Genomic DNA, 19,144 nt, shown 5'->3' on the forward strand with positions numbered 1-19,144 from the left:
AAACATAGTCAATGTATTACATATTGATATTTATAATTTAAATTTTTTTCTACCTTTCTTTCCTAGCTATATTATCACTCCTACATTGTTATTTTCAATTTACTACAGCTAATTAAACCTCTGAACGTTCTTTTTAATATTTATAGCCACAGCAAGTATTTACTATCTAAATCTGTAATATTAACAACTAATTTCCTTATATTTAATACACATAAACAAATATTAGTTCTTAAACTAACACAACTCCATTTTATGTAGCTCTTTAAGCATTTCTACCCCTAATACTTGTTTTCATTGCATTCTAGCAGCCTCCTATATATTACATTCACTAGTTTAATTTCATTTTCACGCACAATTTTTTAAAATACACACCATACCTAATATTGTTTATAACTTTCAAGTCATATCCTAATTCAAACATAACTATGCTTTTCCATTGGACATTTATATAAAACTTCTCTTTCATAGATGAATTATTTGGAATTTAAATTACTTATCTACTTACTCTTTTTCACTTACATTTTCAAATAACCGTTAGTTGCCTTAATTTTAGTTTATACATAACTAGACTCACATTCTTTATTATGCTTGTAATTTTCATAAGGATAAATATGTATATCTGAAATTATTCTCTGTTATTTCCTGTAGCAAGTCCTCTGTAATAATAATTTTTTGTTTATACTTCTTGCACTGAGGATAACAGTGATATATAATTAATTTAATTTAATCAAATGAATTTAACTATTCAACCATGAATATACATGTTTTAATATCGCTGTTTGAAATGATTGTATGTGTGTATTAAAATTCTTTCAAATTTTAACATCTTCTCTTCTCCATTTTTAACAAATTTGTTGAGTTCTATGGGATACCTTTCCATAAATTCACATAACACACCAAATATATGTATATGCTTGATAGTGGGTATAGGAATGTTGGTTGACTATGGCTCAGATATAATGATAAGCTGAAGGGTAACCTCTCAGCAGTCAATATAGCTCACAACACCTTTAATCAAACAGCCTTGGAGCAAACAAAATGGAGCTGTCTTGTCTTGTCAACCAGCATTATCAGACTTAGGAGTGCAAGGCAAAAGAGAAAAGCTGCTGCAGATATACTGCTTGCACTAACTTGTAATCCTCATACTTACAACATCTACCGGTTTCCTTGCAAATCATTGGCAGGACTCAATTGTCACATTTGGCATAAGCATTATGACTGAAAAAGAAAGTGTAAGTTGTTGGATCCTCATACGTCAAAACTGATGGGAGTGTCCATCAAAAATATATCACCATCATCATTTAATGTCTGCTGTCCATGCTGGCATGGATTGGATTGTTTGACCAGGGCTGGTAAGCTGAGGGGCTGCACCAGACTCTAGACTGATTTAGCATGGTTTCTATGGCTAGATGCTCTTCCTAATGCCAACCACTACAAGAGTGTTATGGGTGCTTTTATATGCCACTTGCACAGGCGTCAGTTTGTATGACACCAATATCTGGCATGATTATGATTTCACTTGATTTGATGGGTGTTCTTTTCAACCATGTCATTTGTCATTGCCATTGGCATGGTGCTATTACATGACACCAGCATTGACTACATTACATCCATGAAGCCCAACTTTCGAAAGGTGCTTTTAACGTGCCACCAACATGGGTGCCAGTTACGCGACATTGACAACGACCACAGCTATGATTTCACTTGGCTTGATGGGTCTTCTCAAGCACAGCATATTGCCAAAGGTCTCATTCACAAGTCATTGCTTCCATGAGACCCAACTTTTGAAGAACATGCTTCACCACCTTGTCCCATGTCTTCCTGGGTCTCCCTCTTCTACAACGAATTTCCACTAGTAGAGATCAGCACTTCTTCACACAACTGTCCACATCTATACACATCACATGACCGTATCACTGCAGTCGTCTCTCTTGTACACCACATCTGATGCCTCTTATGCCCAACTTTTCTATCATGATGCTTACACTCTATCGTGCATGCACACTGACATTACACATTGAGCGAAACATACTAGCATCATTTCTTTCAAGCCTACACGTGTCCTCAACAGTCACAGCCCATGTTTCACTGCTGTTCACACACAGGTATCATATAATCTGCCTTTCACTCTGAGGGAGAGGCCCTTTGTTACCAACAGAGGTAGGAATTTTGCTCAACCTATTCTTTTTGTAGCAGCTATGCTCTCAGAGCATCCACTCCCACTACTAACTTGGTCACCTCTGTAATGGAAACTATTGACTACTTCTAGTTTTCCCTACTGGCATTTGATGGAGTCTGTTTTCTGAACATTTATAGTGTTCATTGTATCTGTGCACCTACCACACACAAAAACTATTTTCCCTGTTAACTTACCTCTGATATTGTTGCACCTCTTATGTGTCCATAGCTTACGCCGGGTACATCTTATAGAATTTCTACCTACGCCTTTCTTACAGATCAAGCAGGGCCATCTACCTGAGGGGATTTGTGATTTGTCTGCTTTGCTCCTTACTAAGACTTTGGATTTTGTTAGGTTAACATTAAAGCCCTTCGATTCTAGATCTTTCTTCCACACCTGGAACTCCTTCTCTAGTTCTGGTAGTCATTCAGCTATAAGAACAAGGTCATCAGCATAGAGGAGCTCCTAGGGGCAACCTGTCTTGAATTTCTCTGTTATTATCTGGAGGACTATGATGAACAAGAGGGGGCTGAGGACTAATCCTTGGTGAATCCATACTTATACCATGAATTCTTTGCTATACTCATTGCCAACCCTCACCTTACTGACATGACTTATACAGCTCTCACCAACCACTTGTCTATCCCTAGTTTTCACACTGACCACTAGATAAGGGATAATATGCATTTTATATACACATAGACATACAGGCATATATTCTCTCTCTCTTTCTCTCTCTCCCTATATATATATATATATATATATATATATATATATATTTATATATATATACATATATATACATATATATAATGTAAATAATGTGATATGTACTGTTATATATGTAATTTACGTGTGATCTTTCTTTCAGAAAGACATCATAAAAACTACAATCCAATTATCCACAACATGTTTCTTGAAGTTCTTTCACAAGACCACTGACACAGAATCCTTGCAGACATCAGAATATTACCAGTTCTTCAAAGTCATTTCCAATTCCACCAAATTATTACTTAAAATGCTGCACTACTTTCAAAAGTTGGCATGTAATTACTGTTTTCCATATTTATGATGATAACTAAAATACAGTTGTATATAATGGGAGAATTCTTAACAAAACCTTGCTTTAACAGTGAAAATAGCTTTAAAGTAGTCATTGTGTGTTGGAAGTACAGGCATGGCTAGGCACAAGTGTGGCTGTGTGGTAGAAAGTTTGTAACCCAACCATATGATTTTGGGTTCAGGCAAATGTCTTCTACTGTAGCCTGGAGTGAAGCAAAACCTTGTGAGTAAATTTGGTAGACAGAAACTGAAAGAAGTCCATCATATATATGTATATGTACTCTAAAAGTATAGTTATTAATTAGTATTTTGGTCTTTACTATGCCAAGCATCAAGATTTTGTTATTCTTGATCATTCTTTCAATTTTGGGTTCATATTTATTTAACAAAATTATGATTTTGTGTTTTTTACATTTCATTTAATATTTTTAGAAGTTTCTCACTTTCCATTTCCTGTAAAGAATGGGAAATGTAAAAACAATGTTTGATATATCTTTGTGTTCTATACTTAATCTATTAATCTCTCTATTTATCTCTCTTTGTACTGAATAGGGCAGAGAGGATGGACGTTTTTTGACATGGCTATTACTCAGCCCCGGGGGAGGGACATATGTCCGATAGGTACCATTCTGTCCATAGTTTCTTAGCATTTTTTTTTTCAGGTGAAGCCATTGTGCATGTTTGCCTACGACAGTTATGTAAAGAATAACAAGTCTGTCACAGCAGTTCAGCATGAGTTTCAGCACTACTTCAACATTCACCAAGATCAGGCTGTTCCCACCTGTAACACCATCTTACGTTGGGTGAATGCACTTCATATACAAGGTACACTAATGAATAGTAGACTGGTAGGGGCGCCACAGATGGTACAAACCCCAGAAAATGTGGAACGCATCAGACAAGCTTTGATATGGAGTCCAAATTGCTCTGCTCAGAAGCATTCCACTGAACTTGGCATTGGTAATTGATTGGTAAGGCATATTTTGCATGAAGACCTGCATTTCCACTTGTACAAATTGGTGATTGGGCAATAGTTAAAACCATGGGACTACGCACAGCAGCTTAACTTTGCATATCAGATGGAAGCAATTTTTGAGGCAAATGACAACCTCATTTTGTTAATGACTGATGAAGCTCATTTTCATCTCAATGGCATGGTTAATCAACGGAACTGTCATTATTGGGCTCTTGAAAATCCGAGAGAACTGCATGAAAGACCACTGCACAACCCAAAAGTGATGGTCTGTGTGCTGTTGGAAAAGCTGCCGTCATTGGTCGTTACTTTTTTGAAGACAATAATGGAAATGCTGTTACTGTGAACTCCAAGAATTACATCGAGATGATAAACAACTTCTTTGTTCCTGAATTACGATGAAAATGTATGTCTATTCAATGTGTGTGGTTTCAGTAAGACAGGGCGACAACAGCCAGAACATCAATGGATGTTCTTCGCCCTCTTTTTGGTGACCACCTCATTTCCAGGTTTGCTGATGTTCCTTGGCCTCTCAGTCCCCTGATTTGTCCATGTGTGATTATTTCTTGTGTGGAAACCTTAAGGCACGTGTCTATGCGCATAAGCCCTGTACATTGGACAATTTGAAGGAAGCTATTGCGTGGAGGTCACCCAAATTGACAGAGCAATGCTGGAGAGAGTGGAGGCCAACTTCCAAGAATGCCTTCAGAAATGCATCAATGGAAACAGACACCACATGATGGATGTTGTTTTCCACACTTGATTTTGACAAATGCTAATTCAATATGAACACATTGATGTCAATAAAATTTGTTTGCAGCAAAAATAAATAATTTTTTGAATTTTTCAAAAACGTCCTTCCCCTCTGCCTCACCCTATATATCTTCACATTTGCCTGCCATGCTCTGTTGTATTACTCCCTTGTATATGTTCTATTTGCAGGCAACAAATCAGAATTTCTTATCAGTCAAGACTGCCAAGTTATTTTGATCAATATTTTAGTGAACATTGTGGTAGAAATTGGCCAGAATCTTTTGGTGAGTGGTACAGACTCAACTTCATTCTTGGTGTTTCATTGAAAATAAACATCTATGGCATTTCTTTGAGTGTGATAGATAGTAGAATTTCTTTGAATGTAGTGGATGGTAGAGCATCTAACTTAATGGCTTGTGGTAATTAATTACATCTCTTTCTTTCTGAGTTCAATTCCTATGCAGTCAATTTTGTTCTGTATATTTCAAGAAATTCATTAAAATAAATATTGGTCAAATTGAAACTCCCCTGCTTCTATCAGAAATGAATTTTATAGCATTTCTTGGAACATTTAGCTGTTAGAAATGGAAAAAGATTGTTTTACATTAGTCTCTCTACCTATGAGTTTAAATCCTGCTAGAATCAGCTTTGCTTTTTATACTCCTGGAATTAATAAAATAAGTATCAAAGTATCAGTAATATATTAGAGATGACGATGCCTCTTTTCTATAAAAGTTAACTGTTGAGGCTAGGATGGGTACCTGATCAAAATAGATTCCTGTAACTTTTCTTATGTTGGAAGAACGATGGAGAGGGATTTTTTTTATGTAAAGAGCATTAGTGTTGTGTATTAAGTGACTTCAGGTGAGAGTCTCAGCCAAATTATAAAGTCTGCCAAGAACTTAGTACCATACTATGGCACATACCTCAAACTTATCCAATATATGGATAATAGTTATCTTACAAAACACACACACATCAAGGAGGAAGATGAGATTAATTGATGTTGCTATCTTTCTCAAGCTACTTTCAACCAGAAATCAAAACTGGCTCAGATTTGACACAACAGGAGTCTTTTTCTTCTTGCTCTATGATACTTGCCATTGTAGAGCCAAAAATAATGATTTCTAACCTAAACACAAGTTCACCCATTTACTATGTTTCAAAGTGGGTGAGTATTGTTATGTAATCAATCAGAAGTACTGTTAGCAAACTCTTTTGTCTAGACTCAGCTCTTGGGGAAAGTTAGTGCAGCTCTAGACTTGTTATTTAGTCTGATGAGGTGGCACAGACTAGTGAGATCAATGTGGTTTAGCTTCATCTTGTGTAAGCTCTTGTCTTAAGGAAAGTTTAGTAGAGTATTTAAAAGTAAGACTCAATAGAGGTAGTGGAGAAGAGGAAATCTAGGGTATGATATCCATAGAGATACAATTGCTATAAGATTAACATCATCATCATCATTGTTTAACGTCCGCTTTCCATGCTAGCATGGGTTGGACGATTTGACTGAGGACTGGTGAAACCGGATGGCAACACCAGGCTCCAGTCTAATTTGGCAGAGTTTCTACAGCTGGATGCCTTTCCTAACGCCAACCACTCTGAGAGTGTAGTGGGTGCTTTTACGTGTCACCCGCACGAAAACGGCCACGCTCGAAATGGTGTCTTTTATGTGCCACCCGCACAAGCCAGTCCAGGGGCACTGGCAACGATCTCGCTCGAAAATCCTACGGGAGCCAGTCAGGCGGTACTGGCAACGGCCACGCTCAAAATGGTGCATCTCATGTGCCACCCGCACGAGAACCAGTCCAGGGGCACTGGCAACGATCTTACTTGGCTTGCCGGGTCTTCTCACGCACAGCACATTTCCAAAGGTCTCGGTCAGTAGTCATCGCCTCAGTGAGGCCCAATGTACGAAGGTCTTGCCTCACCACCTCAGCCCAGGTCTTCCTGGGCCTACCTCTTCCACGGGTTCCCTCAACTGTTAGGGTGTGGCACTTTTTCACGCAGCTATCCTCATCCATTCTCACCACATGTCCATACCAGTGCAATCGTCTCTCTTGCACACCACAACTGATGCTTCTAATGTTACTGAACCTAATGTTATTGTCAATGTATTGTGAAAGACAAAGCTTTTTTATTCTAGTTTGAGTGTCTGGATACACAACTAGACATCAACTTCACAGTTGAGTTATTAGCAGAAGCAAGGGTATTCAACTGTAAAGACAATTCACTCCATGCAAGCACAAGATAATTGATATAAATGTGAGAGAAAGAGAAATAAATGTCATAAGAGAGTTTGAGACATATCTGAAGAATTATACCAATGTGTTTTTACAATAGGTTGTCAGTCAGTCTTTTGATTGTCTTTGGTTATACATGCTACCAGTGCTGAAGATGAAAGATGCCATCGATTCAACAGACAAAGGCACCAGCAATAACATGACTAACTCCACAGTAAAAGACTTACCAAGCAAAGTGTCTAGTGCCATTAAGTATTGTCTGTGTCATCCTCAGTGGGAAATCAGGGATTCTGCTATGGAGTTTCTCTCTAAAAGTTTTGCAGCTTCTAACAGTAAGTTGTCTTGTTTCTGTTGTCTGTATTTTTAAAAATTCTTTTGTCTTTTTTTAATTGGTTTTATGTCACTGGACTTCCTGCTATTTTGCGGGACACTACATTTAAAGGTAAATATTAATGTAACTTATATCTCTTATTTAGAAAGTTCCTCCCTTTTACAAAAACATAAACACTTCACAATATTCACATTGGTACACATGAATGTAAAAAAGAAAGAGATGAGTAAGGCTGGACAGATGATTACAGGAATTAAAGACAATTAGTTCCACAGTGAGGTAATCCTTGGAATAAGTTTGTATTGGTCACCTCTGAACTTTTGTCTATCCAGTGATGTTTACTGAAAGATTAAGAATGTATTAAACACTATTTAAATCAACTTTCACCACTGACAGCTTTCCTGAGTGGGTATGGAACACAGGTATATAGCTTTTAGATAAAACACTTAGAATATCTAAATGTTTCCTATCTTTTCTATTCACTTCCTATTACAAAGCTTAAAACTTTAGACCAGGGGTCTCCAAAGTGGCTGATATCAGGGGTCGATGAGACAATTCAAGGGGTTGATAGGTGCCGGGGGGGGGGGTCAGAAGTGGAGTCAATTGAACATTTGGGCTTGAAAGCTGACATTCATATAAGGATTACAAATACATAAAATACAACTTTCTGATACATATATTGCTGACCATCCAACATAGTTAGTGCTCATACAAACCTACAGTCACACAGAGGCAGCAGTGACAATTCTTTCACTTACAGTAACATCGAACATTGCAGAGATGGAACCCAACTGAGTGTAGAATGGTGGTGTGTAAACATACAAATACACACAAACATTCCAACCACTACACACACATACAGGGAGAGAGAGACATAGATCAACTCAGTGCCTGATATGTAGCACATGCTTGCTGGCCAGAGCCACCATCAGATGGCCATTGGTGCCAACTAGTCCAGAGACACCCATAGCTATTGGAGTGGTGTCAGTGAACTGATAACTGTGCATTTACTGTTTAAATTTACCTATTTCTAGTAAGCACAATGATAGCCGCTAATGCTAAGAAGTGCAGACAATATTCACAAGAGTATTTGAAGTTTGGATTCTTACCTTCATTTACTAATGAAACAATGCCGATGTGCCTGTTATGCGAAAAGGCTTTCAGTAATGATGCCACGAAACCCACGAAATTGAAAGACCACCTTGAAAAGATTCATTCTTGATTTTTTGAAGATGCTGAAAGAAAAATTTAGAAATCAACCAAACTTCAAGAAATTTTTTGAAGCATCTGCCAGTGCTGATAATGAAAGAGGACTGAAGACATTATACTGCATCTCCCTTAATATAGCAAAGAAAGGAAAATCATATACCATTGGTGAAGAGAGCACAATACCAGCAATTAAAGATGTGATTGAAAATGTTATGAAGAAAGACTCTCAACCTGTTCTAAAATGCATACCATTAAGTGCAAATACAGTGCAGCAATGCATTGATGAGATGACTGATGATGTGGAGAGACCCTTGGCATCTGAGCTTCAACATTGCAAGTTTTCTATTCAACTCAATGAATCAACTTTTGGCAGTTCAAATATTCTCATGGCCTGTGTGAGGTATTATAGTCCAAGCCTAAAGTGCATTGTTGACAAAGGTGATGCAAAAGGTGAGAGAAGTTTTCTGTATTTGGAGGATTATTTGAAGAAACGCAATGTTCCCCTCAGGAATATTACTGCTGTGGCTGCTGATGGTGCACAAACAATGATTTGCCACCTAGGTTCCCAATGTACATACTGTTCACTGTGTGAACAGTATGTACAGACACCATCTTGTAGCCAAAAACTTAGTGGTGAACTGCATGGTGCCTTAAAAGTGTGTATCAGGTCAGTCAATAAAATTAAAGTTCATCCTCTCAATTCGTGAATATTTGCAATGTTATGTGAAAAAAAATGATGAAACTTTGAACCAATTACATTTGCACACTGAGGTAAGGTGGTTGTCAAGTGGTGATAGCTTGCAAAGACTTGTTGACTTCTATGACTCAACTGTGAAGCTTCTTCCAGATGTGGACCCAACACTGTGTGATGAGTTGGAAATGTGTCAGAACCATCTGTTCTATTTAGCAGATCTATATTCAAAATCTAATGAAATACAGAATCGTCTGCAAGGTAAAGATGTTACAGTTGTTCAATCCTAATGGGCTTCCAAGTCAAAATAGGGATATTTAACCCTTTAGTGTGCACATTATTCTGCCATAATTAATGCTTTTTTATCCACATTGTTTTGAACTAATCAAGCATTATCTCATAGCTATGAGATTTTGATGAGGTAGCTGTTAATTTTTAAAACCATATTGTAGGGTTGGTGTGAGAGACCAGATCTGGCCAGTTTGAACATAGAATAGGCAGAATACTTTTGGCCGGATATGGCCGGTTTAAATGCTAAAGGGTTAAATCTTCATTGGCACATAGAAATTTTAAACATTTTTCAAATTTGCAGCAATTGGAAGATGAAAATATTTCAGACTATGATTTAGATATATACATAAAGCACCTTGAAAAATTAAGAGAAGACTTTAAAGTATGTTTCAAGGACCTGGAAAAAATGCATGTATCCAACTGGATTGTTACACCATTTGATTTGGAAATAGAAAATGCAGACATTGAATCTCACTTAGAAGATGAACTCGATATGTGTGTGAAACTCGAAGCTACATCATTGTTCAGAAGTAAAAGCCTCAGAGACTATTGGAGCAATGTAAATACTGCTACTAAATATCCCAAGCTTAGTGCAACAGTTGAGCTATTTTTAGTTGCATTCCCAAATTTGTACATGGTTGAAGTTGGTTTTAGGCATACAAATGCATTTCTAACAAAGCAGAGAAACAGACTGAACCTGGAAGAGAGTGGTGACTTATGATTAAAACTCACCAATCTCCAACCAAATATCAATGCCCTTTCTAATGCTCATCAAACACAATCTTGCCATTAATGATGTCAACCAATTCAATAAAAAGGTATATTAATTCTTTTTTTAAAGTATTTAATATTAGGCGCCAAATAACAGCAAACAGATTCTCCTCTCTTTTTATTGCCCAATTCAATATTTCATGCAACATATTCATTTATCAATCTGCATTTCCACGTATTTCGATAAGTTTGAACACTGTATGTTGAACTCCAACATTATATTCAATATTTTGCACATTTCTCATGATTTCCACAATGACAGTAAACAGTTTTTCCTTTTTGTTTCCCTATATTTCTTGAAAGATATTCACAGGGGATGGGGATATAGAACAACAGTTTTGCAGGGTTTGGTATGCAGTTTCCCTTACTGATGTATATGGAAACTGCACAGTTACTTAGTTATTATTATTATTTATTTATTTATTTTCTTGTACATGCCTGGGGGTTGGTGAGGGGGTCAAGGATTCCATGAAGGGGTTGATAGTGTAAAAAGTTTGGGGATCTTTGCTTCTGGCAAACATGTGACTTCTAACTGTAGTACTGTTCACTTAAGTGCTCTAAATGATACTACTTATCCCCCTACACTTCACATTGTATCCACACTACCATACTTTACCTCCTCTTCCTTGCTGACCCACTTCAATCTCCTTTCCTTCACTTCTCCTCCCTTAAACTGACATTTGCTCTGTTCACCTCATTCTTCATTATCTGTCACTCTCTTTTTCACTCCAGCATATTCACTGCATTCACCTCTACCCCCATTGCTAAGCACCTTTTTTACTCTTTTCTCTCTTGCACACTTGCGTACCAACCCACCCACCCACCTTTTCTATTTCTCTATCCCTGTTCTCTCTCTCTCTCCATTACCTCTTCAGCACGATACATGCTTCTGTCCCTTTCTTATACTCTCATATCCCCCATTCAGTTGAAGGGTTTTGTTTTGTGATTACTTTGTGACCTCACTTTTTTTTATGTGTCTGGTGCCACATAAAAAGCACCCAGTACACTCTGTATCTAAGCATAGAAAATTTGCTTCAATAAATATCATCTAGCCCACATGAGCATGGAAAAATGAACATTAAGATGATGATGATGATGGCAGTTGATTTTCTGCCTAATTATAAAAAAATCGTTTGTCTTTGACACAAGAAAAATCACCATTTCTATATTTTACTTTACTTCTCTTTAACAGCACCTGAATTTCAGTTGTGGATACAGGAAAATAAACTTCATTCATTAGCCTACTCCAGCTTATCCGATGGTGAAAGTTATGTCCGTGCCACTTGTATATCTGCTCTGTTACATTTGATTAATATTGATGATCTCTGGTCAAGTTTTCTGTCAACTGTTGAAAAATCTCCGGTCAGTTTTAAATTTATATTTTTATTTTGTTTCAGCAAATGTCATTATATGATTATTTTTCCTTGAACTGGTTTCATAGCATCTTGGTCAACACCATCTCTCTTACAACACTGAGTAACTCATCAGTTTTGTTGTTTGTATATTACAGTGTGGACTGGATACATTTTATCATGCCACTGGTGCTAGAGTCCTTTTCTTTCATTTTCAGTTCCTCTTTGGAATAACTACTCTCATAGACAGGTATTCTTGTGTGTCTTGCAGAGTCCATATCTCATTCAAATATGTCCCATTTGGGGGATACTAGGCTGCAAATTTGTAGAAATAAGAAAGCACTGATATCACAACTTTCAATATTTAGTCTTAATCATCAATATTGAATCTCCAGTATTGATAAAAGTAAGTATCAGTAATATACTGGGCTTCAATTAACTATTTCCTTTAAAAATGCTTAAGACAAGTAAAAAAATCCATTTCTAATCTACTGATATCATGGATGTTTCGCTATCTACGGTAAGGCAGCTGATCACTTTTTGAAAAACTGTGTGATCAGGTTTAATAAATGAAGCCATTTGGTGTATTTAAAACTAGTTTTATACATTTATTAGAAATACTGATTTCATTTACTTAAGTGAGGTTTTAACAATATAGCTGACTCATCTGTAATATCTTCAGTATTATAAACACCAAGCAAATTGTTTATCGTGTATATTATTTCTTGGCCATCATCATTGTTGATTTTTTTCATTGGAAACAAGTTCAATGTAAGATGCAATGAATAACCAGTTAAATTGACACAGTAGCTATATAATAATCTGCTTGTTCATTTGCCTGTTATACTTTAGTTAGTTAGAGAGGTGGAGTAAAAGTGAGAGAAGGAGGGGAGGAGTGTGAGTAGAGAAGAAAGAATTGAGGAAGAAGTAGAGAAAGATGTATAAAAAGGCCCAATGCATCACCTGGTTAGTTGAAGGGAAAGGCAAAGAGTGAGAGAAAAGAGGGAGAGAGAAGTGTTAATGATGTGCTGTAGGGTGGGGAGGGAAAGGTAAAGAGTAAAAGATGTTTGAAATACAATATTTAGCAGAGGGTGATGTTCTGGTAGTGAGGTTAAAGAAAGGCAGATAAAGAGAGATAGACAGGGGAGGCAGTTATATTGAGAGAGAGAGAGAGAGAGAGAGAGAGAGAGATAATGTTTGTACTGTCAGAATAGTGACACAGCAACAGCAAGAAAAAATAGACATAAACGAAAAGGAAATGAAAATACTGAAAACTATAGTGATGATGATGATGATGGTGGTGTGTTGATAGTGCAAAGAATTTTTTATTGAACTAAATCTATAATATTCTTCTACCTGTTTGTTCACACTTTACACTTTAGTTTGTTAGAGAGGAGGAGGAAGAGGTGGGGTGAAAGAGATGAAGAGGAAATGAGAGAGCAGATAGCCAGCTGATGCATTATGCCATCAAACATGTGGTTAGTGGACATACGAGGTGAAGAGAAAAAGAGAAATGTTGAAGACATGAAGAAGGGGATTACATGGTTAAAAAGTTTGTTAAAGAGAGAAATATAAAGTGCTTAGCAGAGGGACATTTTAAAATCATATATTATTGTTACTATAAATGAAATAACTTAGCAAAATAAAAATGCAAACCAGCCTTTCTTTCTTAAATAGCTTCTCTTAATCTTTTTTGTTCTGTGGAATTTCCACAAGTCCTACTAATATTGAATATTTTATTGGCCCACAACACTGATCCTCTGGTAACTAGTTCAGAAAAATGTTTGCAGGCAGGCAGTTTCAACATCTTGTGCTTATACCATTCTTTATAAAACGTTATTGAGCTGGCAGGGAGGTGGTAAACTGGTAGGATTAAAAAAAAAAAAAAAAGAATCTTGCACTATTTGTTCTGGCACTTTACATTCTGAGTTCAAACCCTGTTGAAGACAGCTAAGTCTTTCATCTTTTCAGGGTTGATGAAATAAAGTATCAGGTAAGTATTAGGGTTGATTGACGACCTTGTGCCTAAAATCAGAAATGAGTTTATTGTGAGGAAGTGATATATATATATATATATATATATATATATATATATATATATATAAACTGGATTCACCCAGGGTATGAATGATACTTATTTTATCAACATGAAATGAAAAACATAGGAATTAAACAGAACATATAAAATGAATTAAAAAATTGCTTGTGTCTAAATGAATTTATGTCAAATTATTGCTCTGCTTATATCTAAATGAGATTTCACATTACATGTAGGACAGAGTAAACTGAACTAACAATAGTACATTACTTGTATGTTTCATCATTCCTGGAACTTAATATTCCAAATTACATTTCTGTTCATCCATGACACCCATTTCACATTTTCTAATCCAGTATTTTGTGAAATTATTTTTTCAGGCTGATATTCAACAAGACATTATGAACATTCTTGAAACGGATAGTGAAGCCTTTGCACGGCGGGCAGCTGCAAAATTCCTTCTGAAATTGTCAAAAACTGTGCATAGTAGTAATCAACTTGCAATTTTTCATAAAGCAATGTACAGTGTGTTGCAGGACGACTTGGATTGGGAAGTGAAGAAGGTTAGCATTGAATATTGGGAGAGTATCATCATTTCTGAAGAGCAATTGACATTACAAAGTACAACTAGTGTTCCATCATATGCAGCTGGATTAGTCATGTCAGGTGGAATATGTAAAGCTTGTACAAATTGTAAGATACTTAAGATGCTCTCTAAATTTCAGCAGATCAACTGCATCGATTCTTTACTCTTAGCCTATCGAGACTGTGACTACAGTGTGCAAGAAGAAGCTGGCCGTGTCCTTGTTAATTTGAAGAAATTTTTAGCTGAACATATCAAGTTGGAGGACATTGGGCAATGTCTTGTTAAAACTGCGAATATGGATACACAGGACTTGTACCAATGTTGTAGTAAAGATTGTTGTCGTTCTTGCGAATGGTCTGCAAAAAAACATAAAGGCGTGGCTTTTGTAGAAATGCTTTCCAAACTTGATGTAAGTAGTTATTTACAGGATTGTCAAATGAACTGCGATCTATACATAAAGAACCCACTATCTTTAATCGAAGACATACTTGCTGATTGTGATGAAGGAGTGATAAGTGAGGAAGACGATGAAAATGTTTTGGATTGTTATTAAATTTTCAAAGAAATGCATTTTATATTCACAGCATAAATTGATATGTAAATTTTGAAACAAGTGTTATTTTTTCATTAGATTTTATTACAGATTGTTTCTTTAAACACCCAACAGAAGTTATGAAACTCTAATGAATTTTTGTTGCATAGAATGCAAATTAAATTGTAGCTCAAGATATAACAGTAAATCATCAGACATAATTAGTACATAGCTAAATACATGTCTCTGCCCACTGTTACTTGGCGACCCTCTTAACTACTTATAAATGTCTATTACATAATTTGTACCTACCTCTGGGCATCCAAAAACTGAGAAAACTCTCAGAATTTTTTAATTACTCTGATCTTTACACCTCCCCACATCACATTTCACAAATTGAAAATCAAACAGTAAGCTAGATCAGATATACACCAAAATCTTATATAAATATGTTAGCATTCATAGTTTAGTTATCCACAAAGCTGTCTAGATTTTTTCATTCTTCAAAAGTTTGACAAAATACTAAATTTGATAAAGAGTGGTTTAAAACTCATGTCAATTGCCAGACAAGTTTCTCTACATTTTTATGAAGTAGCAATACAATATTGTTAAAATGATATTTTTAACACTAAAAGGACCAACTGCATCACTTGATGCACTTTCCTTTTTTAAATGTTCATAACTTAAAAACATTTGTTAATATTTATTTCATGGTACATGACTTTTCATGTTATGTTAGCTATACACATTATGCATTGTATGTAGGTTGGATTGGAATAAAAAATAGGCTTTATACTACCTACAAGGACTACACATCAGTCGATACATGGCAAGCTTTTGTTACTTGCCCACCCTTTTATGTATAAATATGTTTGAAATCGTTTCACAGTCAAACATGTTTGATTTTTGCTTGCTGTCTTACACTCATTTACCCATAATTGAGACAGTTGTGAATGTCAAGATTGCAAGATTTGGCTATCTATATTTGTGTGCAAAGCAAAAAATGATTTTTTTAATATAAATGCATAATTACTTTGCTTTCTTCTATTTTATCAGATTTCATAATTATTTTGTATTATTTTTCCAATAGAAATTGACATGTCCAGAGTCCTAACAGATGGTAAAATATTAGAACTTAGAAATATCTCATCTGATTCATCAGATGCTGAGCTTTCTGAAACTGATGATACACTTTCAGAAATTGAATATAATGTTCTTCATCTGATTCTAGTGAAGAATCAACAGACGTCTGTACTGTAGCTCCAAATAATAAACTAGATAGTAGCACTGATAATATAAGAAATGTTTTTCAATGTTTGAAAGATGAGGATGGTTCTTCTTGGCTGTTTGATGTCATCACAGCATGCATGTGGTCATTTCCCACAATGTCATAAAACTTCAGTCAGGCCCAACCACATATGCTACAACTCGAGTCATTAGAGATAGTCCTCTTCCTGCCTTTAGAATTTTGATCAGTGAGTCAATACTTAGAAATATTCAAAAGTGTACAGTTGAAGAAGGCAGAAGGGTTTCTGGTAATAAAGACTGGAATAATATACGACTTTATTGTAGGGAGAAATCTGAACTCGTTGTGTAGCTTCCAAATATTCCCATTAAGGGTGTTGCTCTGGATATATCCAAACTTTCTAAAATGACCCAGCAGTTGTTTTGACAAATGAAGACATATTAGTGACCATGAATGCACTTAGTAGTTTTGAACAGCTGCAGATATGTTGCAACATATGTAGCATTGGCACCCAGGAGAAACAATTCACCTAATGATTCAGAAACACCAAAGAGCTGTCTCACCCAGATGGTAGCAAATGAGGTTACTGGTCTTAGGATAGAAACCATTTTCTTTTTGCCAAGGAAGAAAACCAAACAGATCAGAGCTAACTAAAATGAACCTCTATTAGCTGGGTGGGGCTGCTACACTGCCATCTATTGAGATTACCCAGAAGAAATTTGTAAAGCTGTTTTCAATGATCTGTAGCTGAATTTCTTCAGTAATAATAAGAAAAAAAACAAAATAAAAGGTATATGAAAAAAAAGCATGGCAGATAGGCTCAAATGTGGTTGTCCAACACAAGGATAATGAATGACATTTTTATTGACTGTTTGACAATTGCAATGGTTAAGTGTTACTACATGCATACAAGACACTACTTCCTTAAGGACAGATGGAAAAGGGAGGGATCATCAAGACAGGTAAATGTTCACTGTTCTCATTAACATCTTGAACTGTGCATTTCTAACCAAATACCTCAATGGGATCTTAAACTTCATATACCACCTTTAAAGCCAGTTCCACAGAAAATTTGGTTCTCCTGCAGTAACTACTCAAAGACAGTAAAGAATATTTCCACCAGGGTATTTTGTAGTAATAACCAGATTGGTTTGAATTGGTTGCTATTGCAAGGTGAGTTAAAAGCAGAATTAAAAAGAAAAAAAAGCCAAGAGTAGTAATTCTGAGTGACCAGTGGCATTTATATGAATAGAAAAATACAGGTATATTAAATATCATGCAACATAAATTCTTGATGTATTAAAATCATTTACTTCTAGAGGATGTGCCATAATCATTGAATGGCAAGAGAGACAAGCTCTCATGAAGAGAGATAATTTCAAGAATTATCAAAAGTCAAGATGCAGTTGAAGAAAAGGACAGGTTTATTGTCTGGAAATAAGAGAACAGTTGTGGACATTTGCTTTTGTCACAACAGGCTTCATCAGCACAGTTGTCCTACTGTGTTTCCACTGGTCAAGGGATATAAATATACAAAAATGTAGAACACATAGTCTAGGTAATTTGCAAAATTCAAACAAAAATTAACTCAGAGTGAGTAACTGAATAAAGAGGCTGACTACATCTGTTGCCTAACAACACATTTTCCACCCTTAAATGTTAAGGAGACCAGGGATGTTAAACCTAAAGTTACTTGTGGAGTAGTTACAATCAACCTTATCATTGGGCAAATATGAAAAGGCTGTGGGTAGCCAAAGACAAGAAATTGTCAGCTGATATTGGCTGAGAGCATGACATGGGAAGTTTAACCATGACAGAAACTGATCCTTGATTTGGTTTTGAGGAAGCTAAGAATGACTATGGCCATGGACATTACAGAGATTATAAGAAAAGATTGACCTCTGAAGCTGCAGATGTTGAGAGAAAAAGAGAGAGAGAGAGAGATCTTGTAGCTCTGCCAGAAAAAGAAACCATGCACCTCATGAGAGGTGCATGTTTTCCCTAACAGATCACAAATATCAGTATATTTAGTTGTAGACAATACAAAAAAGTATTTCAGAAATAGTAAAACTGATTAAAGAATGCTATGTTTTTGGAGACTAGGAAGTTATATAATGTGAAGTGGTTGGATACATCATCCTCTACAGAAGAGCATCTGTATGGCAGCAGATGGGTCATAATAGCAATTTCATCCTGTTTAGAATTAACTTTAACTTTCCAAAACAGTAAAATTTATGTTAGCCGCTGCTCAGTTCTCTCTGGAGCTTCATTGCCCCTGTCCACTCGCTTCAATCAAATACTCAACCTTTCATTGTTCTTCACATATCTGAGAGGTCTTTCTCTCCTCTGTCTAGCAGACAATCTGGGGTTTGAGAAGTCTCAGCAGAATACCAGTGCTATATAGTTATTCAGTGGCCTTATTACCATAACCAAATTATTTCAGTGTCTCCTTATTACCTTGTTAATGATGTGTATATAAATACATAAATATGTGTATGCATAATGGTGAAGGTCATGTGAAGAGATTGTTTTAAGAAAGTGTTTCTACATTGCCTCTTAGTATCTAATACAGACTACTGCATTTTTCATATCTTAGGGTACACATTGAAGGTGTAGATTGCAACTAGGGAAAATAGGGGCTTTGTAAAGCCTAACCTTTGAGTTGCTGGCTAATAACTAACCTGTTTCAGATCATGTGATAAGGAGACATCTCTGCATCTGGTCTCATCTATTTGGAACTATATGTAAAGAAAAAAGTGAACTTATTCTACATTATTATCCATTCGTGTAGAATAAATTTCATTAAAACACTAAAAGACAAGGAATGGTATTGAGAGTAGAGAAAGAATATACAAACTGCATAATGTTCTACATTTGTTTCTCAAAATTA

The 19,144-nt window shown here is 35.9% G+C and overlaps 1 protein-coding gene across 4 annotated transcripts in view; it reads left to right on the top strand.

Annotated features, from left to right (window-relative positions):
- The window catches only part of LOC106883461 (uncharacterized), a 35,247-nt gene extending 20,161 nt beyond the window's left edge, over window positions 1-15,086 (top strand). For all 4 annotated transcript variants that reach the window (XM_014934487.3, XM_014934494.3, XM_014934502.3 and 1 more), the window contains 5 exons: window positions 3,051-3,225; window positions 5,157-5,251; window positions 7,308-7,539; window positions 11,693-11,862; window positions 14,271-15,086. In XM_014934487.3, the coding sequence (XP_014789973.1) occupies window positions 3,051-3,225; window positions 5,157-5,251; window positions 7,308-7,539; window positions 11,693-11,862; window positions 14,271-15,029 (1,431 nt within the window). In that variant the 3' untranslated portion in view covers window positions 15,030-15,086. The remainder of the gene's footprint in view (window positions 1-3,050; window positions 3,226-5,156; window positions 5,252-7,307; window positions 7,540-11,692; window positions 11,863-14,270) is intronic.
- The last annotated feature ends 4,058 nt before the right edge of the window (window positions 15,087-19,144 follow it).

The sequence above is a fragment of the Octopus bimaculoides genome, chromosome 7 (assembly GCF_046866305.1).
Source record: "Octopus bimaculoides isolate indiv1 chromosome 7, ASM4686630v1, whole genome shotgun sequence".
Lineage (NCBI taxonomy): Eukaryota > Metazoa > Mollusca > Cephalopoda > Octopoda > Octopodidae > Octopus > Octopus bimaculoides.